General features: G+C 33.5%; 1 protein-coding gene across 1 annotated transcript; it reads right to left on the bottom strand.

Annotated features, from left to right (window-relative positions):
• Positions 1 to 2,191: 2,191 nt before the first annotated feature.
• On the bottom strand, positions 2,192 to 11,692 carry LOC140432094 (period circadian protein-like; the record flags this gene model as incomplete). Its single annotated transcript, XM_072519934.1, has 6 exons — positions 11,579 to 11,692; positions 8,445 to 8,652; positions 7,379 to 7,591; positions 4,473 to 4,658; positions 2,365 to 2,528; positions 2,192 to 2,311 (listed from the first exon to the last, which is right to left on the bottom strand). Coding segments are annotated over exons 2-6 (867 nt in total), but the record flags the coding sequence as incomplete, so codon positions are not given.
• Between the last annotated feature and the right edge of the window lie 363 nt (positions 11,693 to 12,055).

The raw sequence follows: 12,055 nt of genomic DNA on the forward strand, positions 1-12,055 counted from the left end.
CGCGCTATCTCAGAGTTACGTTATATAACACCTCCTCAAGGATTATACTTGAAGTGCACAGAACAACTCCGATAAATAGCATACAAGCTGAACTAGGTAAACCAACGCTAGAGCTTCGTAGGCAGCTATAAACCCTTAATTACACTTCTAGCGTAACTCTAAATAAAAGAATTCCAATATTTAATTTTCAATCTCAAATATTCCCGCAGAATTCATCATGCAATGAACCTACTTAACTGAAAGCAATTTCCACCCTTATATCGATACAAAAACATATCTTCATCTTCACTCTATCTCAATATCAAAAAGGTAGCACCAACCCTTAACTTCCATTCGGATTACACAGTATACTATACAGTCGCGCCTAAACTGAAAATGGAGTCGCACTGGCAATAATTAACAGCAGAGAGATTCTCAATTTATATTGAGATTACATACATATAGAATACATACCGATTTACAATTCTACCTTATTTTCTATAATTAGGTCCACAATGAATCATTTTTTATAGATACCGGTGTCGATTTTTCTAACTTTACATTCTAACAATTTACTATTGAATCTATTGAAACTTAATTTAAACGGGTGTTTAAAATGTTCGAGTACTGCTGATAAACTAAACGACAAACACAAGGTATTACGCTAACGAACGCTGATATTTACTTCTTAGAAAAGAAAAATATCAATTGCTTAAATATGTCTTGCAACATTGTTCTTCATAAGAGTCTGTACTGCAAAGTGACCGCGAAACGCAGTGTAGAGTCATCTGCACTCTGGTAGCTCTCCTACTTGGGCTCTCCTCCTTTTCAACTTTCAAGACTCTGCTGCTGATTTTACTTCTACTACAATTGGTGTTTTATTTATTTTGTTATGTAAGAAATAGTCAGTCTTCTTCAAGGCTAGCTAACACCAAACCAAACTTCAAATAGTCCATAGCCAAAGATGGACTTAGCAGAGGATTCTTCACCTGCGACGGTCGAAGCTCACTGCAGAGCGCACGAGAAAACAATGGCGGTTCGTCCCCCATTTTCGACGAGACGACAAAAGGATCGACAGATGGTCAAACAAATGAATATCAAAAATGCCTGACGCGCTATCTCAGAGTGGGCTAATTATCGTACATTGCTGAGGAAGTAAGGGATGGGTTCCGAATGCTTTAAACTGATGTGGGAAGAAAATAGAGGATTGTAACGTTGCATATCACAAAAGTATGGAAGCTGATATTTTTGAAGATTGGTTTAAAAACTCACTAATCCCAAACTTGGAGATAAATAGTATAATAGTGCTTGCTTGACAACGCACTCTATCATTCTCTTCAAGGAAAGCTGAATTTCAAAGCGTTTTAACGAAAAATGATTTGTATTTGGAAGATTTTTGTACAAAAAACAACATTCAAGTTCTACACACGAAGCAATTTAACAAATTATGTGCTCTAGTCTAGTCAATATTGGCAAAAAGAATGGACATACTATATTGGGACTTCCCAATATTTTCGGTTCCAAACCTATTAAAACGAAATATAAGGCGTGCATTTCCTAAATTTGATAAAGAGGAAATTTAGGTAATTAAAAAAGAAGTAACTAATATTACCAAAGATTGGGTACTTCCACATTGATGGTGAAAATAAATTTATTATTGAATTAAAAGCTGATAGTGACGCAGAAAATACGAAACGCGCTATCTCAGAGTTAAGTGTGTAAATGTTTTAAGTGATTTCTTGTTAATTGTGTTGTGCAATTAATATTCCAAGTGTCATTATAAAAGAATTCTAATTTTAGAAAAGTTGTTATATTTTTAGGTTTTGTATTTTGAAAATAAATAAAAAATGCGCGGACATGCTTGCATTTTCTGCTGAATTTTAAAAATTTTGAACTATATACTTACGGTAATTTTAGATTTAACTCTGTTTTAATAAAGTCCTTTTAGTAACAAAAATTCTAACAATAAAAAGAGTAATTACAAAAGCTATTGTACATCAGTTATTAATGCAAGCATGCGGTAAGAGGGAGGGTCCCTGTAAGATAAAATGTAAATAAAAAATTAATTTTAGCACATACGATATGCCCTGCTTTAGTAGTATATACGTAAGTCAAAAATAAATATTTTTAATCACATATTGAATTACCAGAACCTCCAGCCTCCGCACTATATTTCTTATTGCAAATGTATAGGAAAGAAATTTAAACCTACCTTATTTAATAAAACCATAATCTCTGCTCGTATAATTTTACTCTCCTTAATAATCTCATCTGATACATTCTTAGTAATTTCAATTTTTGGTGGTTCAAAAATATCGGGATTAATAGGACCCTAAAAGTTTAATATTTCAGTAAACATATTTAAATACTATATCGTTTTCTTACTTCTATCACTCTATGAAATCCTATAACAAATTCCAGTCTTCTAGACCAGGGATTTATAAAACTAGACCATTCTGTTTCTACTTTTGCAAAAGTTCCATTTTGTACTGCAAATCTATACGGCTTACTACGGAATACTGATCCAGCTATTTGGCACATTCTCATCACTGAAAGAAAATAAGATCAAATTAAAAATAAGAAGAATTCGCTTCAAATATATCAAACTTTACAATTTATCCAAAAATAATGATCCAACAAATAAAGAAAACTGAACTAAATATCTGTATTAATTTGAACGCTAAAGGTAAGTTCTAAATTTACTTAAAATACTGTATAAAAAATTTACCGTGTTTTAAAATTTACCATGTATAAGATTAGGCAGGATGCTTTTACTTAGGATCAGGAATAGCTTCAGCTCCTACATCTTTTGCTTCTTTGATAGCTCATGGACTGTATATTTATTTCTTCTATAAGGTTAGTTGAAGGTAATTACAAGCTCACTCGTCTAATTGGCTTACCTTTAAGGGTTGCTAAGTATTGTTTGTTTAATAAAACTCTTTTTCTTCTGGTGTTGTGTTGAACCACGTGCGTAGATTTTTCAGCCAGGAAATCCTTCGCCTTCCTGGTCCGTGTTTTCCTTCTACTTTTTCTTGTAGAGTTAATTGCAGCTACTTATATATTTCGCTGTTCCATATGATGTGACCAAGGTAATCGATTTTAGCTATTTTTATTGTGATTAACAACTCTTTTCCCTTTTGTATTCTTAATAAAACTTCTGACAAGATTTTCGATAGAGCCTTAAGTAACACTGAAGATGGAATCAAAATCAACGGACAAACTATTAGTAATCTTCGCTATGCTGATGATACAGTCATAATAGCTGATAGCCAAGAAGCGCTACAACGACTAGTAGATAGAATAAACACTGAAGGAGAACGACTGGGCTTGAAGATTAATACAGACAAGACGAAGGTAATGGTGGTTAGCAGAACACGAAATATGCAATTAAATATAAGTGTAAACAATAAGAACATCCAAAAGGTCCTCAAGTTCAAATATCTCGGTAGTTGGATAACTGAAGATCTAGATCCAGACATAGAGATACGTAGCAGGATTGAGCAAGCCAGAACAGCATTTACTAATATAAGAACCTTGCTAAGCAACAGCAGCCTTAACTTAACGCTTCGATATCGCTTTGTAAAATGTTACATTTACTCCATACTGCTATATGGTGTAGAAACCTGGACCATAAAGGCCAATGTGATGAACCGATTGGAGGCCTTTGAAATGTGGGTATTTAGAAGACTACTTAAAATTCTCTGGACAGATCACACAACAAATGTCGAGTATAAAAGTATTCAATCGAATAGGCAGAGAACGAGAATTGCTGCCAATAATAAAAAGAAGAAAAACTGCTTATCTGGGTAATATAGTTCTTAAAGCGATAAATCGATATTTTACCTCAACCAAAAAACAACAATCCCAAATCATGTAATGACTATAGATTGATAAGCCTAATGTGCCACCCTTTAAAGATTGTCTTGAAATTGTTCAAAACCGAATTTATAAGAAATCTGAGGAGCAGATAGATCAAACGCAGTTTGGCTTCAGAGGAGGCATGGGCACAAGAGATGCATTATTTGCGTTGACGGTACTCTTGCAGAAATGTCGGGAATATAACAAGAGTGCATATGTATGCTTCATAGACTTTAGGAAGGCCTTTGACCGAGTGCAGCATATGAAGTTAGTAGATGAATTAAAAAACATCAATTTAGACAAAAAAGACATTAAGTTTATTAAGGCTATATACTGAGCTTTTTTTATGCTTTTGATATTTTCGACACCGTTTTCACATATTGTGATGCAAAGAGAAAGAATATTTAGATATATTTTTATTTTATAGAAAGATCAATTAAAACGTTATAATTTGTCAAGAAAAGATTTAACATTGGAAAGAAACTGTACCTGCTATTAAAGTACAAATAATGCATCTTTGCTCTAGTTTATGACAACTTTCCTTTAGCGTACTTAATATTGTTTAAAGAACTTGTTTTTACTTGTAAACACATAAATTATCGTTAGAAATTAAAAATGATGAAGAAAATACTGACCAGACTCGTATGTTTCTTTAAATAAAGGCATATCTTCGGGATGATAGAAATCAAAAATCGATTTTCCCAGCATGTCTTGCGGCAAAAATCCAAAATTTGTGACAACATCCGGATCTACATGGCTAAAGATACAACCAGCAGTATGGCGCATTCCGAATTTCGGGGACGATCTCTTTTCTTGAGGAACTGAAACAATTCAAAACGTAATTTTGAAACGATTCGCTAGGGGCTTTACTATATTATATTGTATATTAAATCAGAACAAACTACAGTTTTATTTAAAAATACTTTAAATTATTTGACGTTGCGATTTTTATTTCGGAAATCGTTCTTTTCGAGATTTAAGAGACAAGAACGATTTCCGAAAGGAAATCAAACAAAATGGTGGTATAATATTTGTAATTAAAACTATGATTTATAAGCAATTAGGGGAAAGTAATACTTGAGCTTTATTCAGGGTGTTTCAAAAAAAAGGTAGCCCCGTCTCTAGGGTAGGTAAAAAACTGAAAAATAATTGGGGTTTGCTTTGTAAAAAAATTTTGTAACGCCATCCGTTTTCAAGATACAGGGCGTTGAAGAAAAAAAAATTTTACGCATTTTTTACGATTTTGCCGAAACTACTGGCAACATTGTAATAAAAGTTTATAAGAATATGTTTCTGAAGCTGATACATCCCATAAATTTGTTTTTATATCTGATTCTCATAGAGGGCGCTAGTTACACGGATCGTACTAAGTATTAGTCAATATAATTTTTTTAAGAGTATAATTATTAATCAAAATTTCAAGTAAACTTAAAAATCATTCAATTTTACACGAAAAAGGTACTCTTGGTAAAACTCGATACTGTGAACCGTTTTCGGAATATTTTGATTTGAAAATTATGAAGTAATAATTGATGCTGGTAGTAATGATAAAGTTCTAATAGGTATACCTCTATTTTCTCCAAGTGTGCCATGGAAATCTGACATTTATTGATTGTTATGACAATAAATCAACAATAATTAGAGTTTTGAAACCTTGTTATTTGTAAAATCAAATCAAAATGTACTCAAATGTTGAATACACTGACATGTTATTAACCTTGGGCGAATGTTTAGGATGTTCTAGTGCAGCTGTGACACGTTATGCAGAAAAGTTTCCTAGAAGAAACTTACCAAGTAAAAAAACATTTAGAGCCATTGAACGACGTTGTCGAGAAACTGGGAATGTGAGACCAAATAAAATAAATTCTGGTAGACCAAGAACAACAAGAACAATTAATAAAGAAAATAATATTTTAAATTTACTTGATCAAGATCCAACAGTTAGCGTAAGGAATATAGCAAGACAAACAAATACTTCTTCTTCAAGTACTTGGCGAATACTTAAAGAACAGCAATTACATCCTTATCATTACAGACAAGTCCAAGAACGCGCTATCTCAGAGTTACCGGTTAAAGTGGATTTTTGTGAAACATTGCAACAAAGGACAGCCCACAATCCAAATTTTTTAAAATGCATTCTTTTTACGGACGAGGCCACCTTTACGCGAGAAGGTATGTTTAACTCCCATAATACACACTACTGGTGTGATGAGAATCCACGATTCAAAAGGGGTATCACATTACCAACACTCATTTAAAGTTAATGTTTGGGCAGCAGCTTTAGGTAACAAATTGATAGGTTATCATATTCTACCTGGAAATTTAAATGGTGATATGTATCTTGATTTTTTAAAAGAATTCCTTATTCGAGATATAAGGAGATTTAACGCTAAACGAGCGAAGATCTTTATTTTTTATGCACGATGGAGCTCCACCACACTTTGATAGAAGGTGTCGTAATTGGTTGAGTAATCATTTTTCGAATCGATGGATTGGTAGAGGTGCAGAAGCTCCGATTCATTGGCCTCCTCGGTCATGCGATTTTAACCCTTTGGACTACGCAGTTTGGTCGTATATTAAGGAAAAAGTCTATGCTACAGAGGTAAATTCACGCCAAGAATTGGAAGAAAGAATTAAACGTCAATTTAATGACATCATAGCTGATCCCCTACCGTTTAGAAGGTTAATGGAATCTTTAGAAAAAAGAATAGACTTGGTATTCGCGAAAACGGAGGGCATTTTGAACACTTACTGTAATTGAATTTTATTTTATGTTCTTAGTCATTAATTTAATTTTCTTCTTGTGAGTTTTGTTTAATTACTAACTATTTTATACCAGCATCAATTATTACTTCATAATTTTCAAATCAAAATATTCCGAAAACGGTAAACAGTATCGCGTAAAATTGCGTAAAATTTTTTTTCTTCAACGCCCTGTATCTTGAAAACGGAGGGCGTTACAAAAATTTTTTACTTTTTTACCTTTTTTTTAAACACCCTGTATACTGCCGATCAACCTGATCAATCAGAAATTAGTTAACACCTAGTTGACATAAGGTCGATTTTACGCAGACATTGCGTGAAACGTAACTTTTACGTATGTTTAGATATAAAATGTGACATTTGACGTAAGACGTGACATTTGATATGAGATATGACGTGAAACTTAACATTCGACATTAAACGTGACATTTAACTTCACATACTGATATTTTACATAAGATATGACGTAATACGTGATGTTTTGGCGTTTAACTTGACATTTGTCGTGAGAAATGAAGTAAAACGTCATGTATTAATTCACATCTCACGTCAACATCACGTTTTATATCAAAATTTACGTGAAATATCATGTGTCTTAAGTCTGACATTCAGCTAACTAGTCGAGTCGTGTCGATTCGATTATGGCGGTCAAATATTGAACAAGAGCCAAGTTAACATCAAACTGTTATGGGCACACTGTATGTTTTGCTGGTAATTACAAATTAAAGAGCACATTTGTATATTTAATATTAAAAATGTAATGATCTGGAATGCTTACCTTTATATGGAGAATATACAGGAACGGCAATCACAACAAGGAACATACCGCTATTGTTTTCTAAATATTTGATTTCTGAAGCGTCCGTAAAATGTTTAAACTTCACAGTGAGCTGGAACGCTTGATAGGAGACTGCTTTGTCTACGACACCAAACCCAGACGATTTTAATCCTCTATATTTTCGAAGGCATACGTAAAGGCAATTTTTGTAATCTGAAAAATAAATATGTTACTTAACGATTTATCGATACCACTTTTTTATTTATGGATAGCTCCGTACTGACACTATGAAGCTATCTATTCGTTATTTGGCCCCATCAGCCAGAAGCACAAAGAAGAATCAATCAAATTGACCATAGAAAAATAAAAAACAGCTCACTACCATTTTTGGATGTATTAATCACAAAGAAGGATAAAGCATATGAATTTAAGTTTAGAGAAAACCAAGCAGCATTAACAGATATTTAAATGATCACTTTAATTACAACATAAATATCAAGAAGGGAATCATGAAATCACTATATGATAGATCCCAAAAAACCTGCTCTAACGAAAATGTATTCGAGGAAGAAAAAAACCCGCCAACGAAGATTTAACAAAAAATCATTATGCAGTGTCATTTATAAGCAAGAAATTTCACAAGATTGATGAAAGGAAACAACAAAGTACCAAAAATAATGTCAAAAAATTGAAATATTGTAGCAACCTGATGACTCGTCTAATCTTTATAAGAAGTCAAAGAAGCTGCAGGAATCTATAAACGTAAAAGATTAGAATTACCAAAAAAGGAAATCAGGAAGAGCTATGTAGAGGAAACATATGAAGATGAAAGAAACGTATTGTTACCTAATGTAGCCAGTAGCACTGGACCTCCAATTACAATTAGTGAAGGAGTAACCAGAAAACCAGTATAAACTGAAAAGCAGTGACGCCAGATAAGCTTCACCTGTAATTCCTAAAAATTGTGAATAAAATAATATATGGAAAATATAAAGAATGTTTTAAAGAATGTTTTTTTGGGTTCTTGTCTCTCATAGTACGTTCAAAAGCTTAAATCTACACTAACCTTTGTACTTTCCTTCGGAATCCACCAAGGGAAAGGCGATTCCGTTAGTGACTTGACTAGAAAAGGTTTCTCTATCTTTGGGGTGCACGAAATCGATGAAGGATCTGCCCAGCCACATATCTTTGGGGAATCCCAAAACTGTGGTCAAGCTTGGAGTCGTATATAACACCACGCCATCGTACATGGATATAACGCAACAGAAACTGTCCTGGAATAAATAGATTTAATTTATGAATAAAAATAGATAATTATTTTCGTCAAATAAATTTTTTAGACTACTCAAATCGAACGTAATTTTTTAAAACAAAGTAAACATTTATAGTTATCGAAAACTATAGAAATTTATACAAAATGTGAGAGCCAATGATTATGTAAATTATGAATTGTCTGTATATTTCGAGCCAAATGTATTCCTGTTGTTCTTCTTCTTCAGCAACGCTAAAGAGCTGCACAGATGTTGTGTTGAACCAGGTTCTGCGGTTTTTTAACCAGATATTCTTCGTTTTCCCAGACTTCGCTTTCCAACTTTTTTTCTCTGCAGAAAGGAAAGAAGAAAGATAGATGCCACTGAAATGTTCTGTTGGAGAAGACTATAACGAATTCCGTGGACCGACCACAAGACAAATAATTTAATTTTAAATCAGCTCGTCAGCAAACGGCTCTACAGCAAAGTCAAATTTTACCAATTAAAATACTTTGGAATTAAAAGAGCATATCCGATAGGATTAGTGTAATTAGAGTAAAGAGAACATTCCAAAAAATTTCATTTGTAAATATACACGCCTCTTCGGAAAAAAAAGAATTGGAAACAAACTCTTACTGAATAAGTATATGAAAGCATCTCCAAGTATAATGTCAAAATAGTTCTTAAAGATGCCAATGCCAAAATATGTAGAGAGGACACATTTATGCCTACGATAGGAAGATGCAACTTGCATTTAACAACGAATGAAAATGGTCACCTGCAAACCGATTTTGCAGAGAAAAAACCTTGTATTAAAAATTACCTACTTCCAAAGAAAAAAGATTGTTCAGACTTTTTATTATTTTTTAAAACGGCAACCGTGGCAACGCTGTGCTTGCTTAGGTGCGCATTAAAAAAGACAGTGTGCAACTGAGTGTGTACAAGTGACTTAAGATGAATAAATGTACATAGTTATGTATTTCTTCAAATTCAATTAAACAACAGTCCAGCCAATTCAATACTTATCCGGCTCAAAGGACCAAAAATATGTATGTACTTTTCTTTGGTTCAATGGTATAAAATAAAAACAATGGTTGGACTGTAGTTTTAATTGAATTAGAAGAAATACATAACTAGGTACATGCATTCACCTTAAGTCACTTGTACACACTACGTTACACACCCTCTTATTTAATGCGCACCTAGGCAAGCACAGCGTTGCCACGGTTGTTGAAACTATGTCCAGAGAATCAATTTACTTAAATCTCTTGCTGTTTACTCTTGAGAGGAGCTGATGAAAAATCTCTTCTTAAAATATATAGAGCGTTAATCCGCTCTAAACTAAACTATGGTAGTATTCTTTATATGATTTAGTAGCTCCTCATTTAAATCTTAATTCTAAATACGTCCCTACGACTATGTCTTGATGCTTTCAAATCAAGCTCCGCTGAAAGTTTTTATGTTGAATCATCAGAGCCATCAGTCTATGTAAGAAGCAAACAACTTGTACTTTAATACTTTGTAAGAATATCAGCAAACCCATGTAACCCGGTAATAAATCTAATAAATCCCATAGAGCCTCCCTATCAAATGCATCCAATCACACCCTCATGTTACCACAAATATTATCTCCTTTATTGGATTCTATCAACCTTCTAAGTACTACTACTATTTATACCCTAAGACAGCTCCATGGATGCACAATCTTTCAACATTCAATACTGATTTATGCAGATTCAATAAAACAGAAACCACAAACTGAATCCTCAGAAACTCAACACAATTTGATGAAATTTTATACACCGATGCGTCCAAGAATAAAGACTATTGTGGCTGCGCTGTGTCCACAATGACGATAGCAATAAGCTCTGTGCAACTTCCTACAAGCTGTAGTATTTACAATGTAGAATTATATAGAATACTTCGCTATTTGTACTGATTCTCTGTCCTCGATTCATTTAATGCATCTTCTTCACAAAAACCAATAGTCCAAGAAATACATAACATACACATAACAAATACATATATTCTAACAAAATAGTCAAAATGATCTGGACCCATCTCATGTTGGTATATTGGTTAACTTAGCCTTCAAAGAGTTCCAAACTCACACGGATCTTAAGATACTGACTAGAAAATTCTCAGCTCATTGTCAGACCTGTGGAATAAAACAAACACTAAGCTGCATGAAGTTCAACCCAACTTATCTCGTCTCAATGAACAGGAAAGAAAAATCAGTTATTCGTCGACTACGAATAGGGCATACACGTCTCAAGCATGGATACCTTATAGCATCAGAAAACCCTTCAGTATTTCACTACTGCAATACTCTCCTTTCCATCAAACACGTAATAATGGACTGCTGCCAGTATGATTCTTCTAGAAGCAAGCACAACTTGCTCGGAAATCTGAAAGACATTCTTAATGTTCCAAACCGTTTTGACTATGTTCTAAAATTTCATGTTTCTTTCAGCTAATCTAACCAGTGAAGAGTGTTTTATTGTTCAATTTTACCACTAATAATTTCATATCAAATATTTGTATGTATAATATGTAAACTGTTGTAAACTGTACCTGTGTGAATGACAATAAGCTGTCAAGACACGGTAATTATAAATAAAAAAATGCAATGTCTGATGCAATTATATGGTGTGCAATTCGCATGAAATGGTGATTTTGTACTGGCATTAATTACTATTTACCATGAGAACTATCTTATACTTAAGGCGCAATATACTATATGGAGCTTTTAAATTCGAAGATCTAAAGGAGATCTATAGTTTCTCCAAAATGCTGAAAAGAGTATTTCCACACATTTGGCAATCTATAACCAGAATATTTTCTTCTCCTCGTCGTAGTCTCTCAGGAAGAGACTTATTTAGATCAATTTTATATATTAATGTACATTAAGAACATACAAAAACAATAAAAAGGAACAAATATGCCTTACCTCTGCATGACAAGTGTACACTTTTCCGGTCTCTACCGATTTGGTCTTGGCTTGTGCTTCGGGCTGTGGTTCTTCATTTTCTTTCTCCTCGGTACCTTCCCATTCCACTCCCAGGTTGACGGTGACTGTTTCGTCGGTGTTGGGACATAAAGTTGGCAGTGGTGGTGTCTTTGCTAGCGTGAAAAAAACACGGACATACCACGGCCATTGTGTTAACGGTATCTCAACCCTTGCACCGAGCAGTTTGGTTTGGTGTAAGAGATTAGATAAGCAGGTTAATAATAGGATTTAAAGAGTATTTAATGTTTTAATAATAAAATGTAGCAATAGTATATTAGCATGCGTATGCTTGAGTGTGTTTTTTGTGTGCATGTGAAATTGATTTACAAAAAGTGCTGTAATTTTTGTAAATCTTGTTTTAGAAAGCAAGTTAGTGAAGCAAAATTAACAAAACTAGAAGCAGAAGGAAAGTAAATA

Source organism: Diabrotica undecimpunctata, unplaced genomic scaffold (assembly GCF_040954645.1).
Source record: "Diabrotica undecimpunctata isolate CICGRU unplaced genomic scaffold, icDiaUnde3 ctg00002813.1, whole genome shotgun sequence".
NCBI classification, from domain to species: Eukaryota; Metazoa; Arthropoda; class Insecta; order Coleoptera; family Chrysomelidae; genus Diabrotica; species Diabrotica undecimpunctata.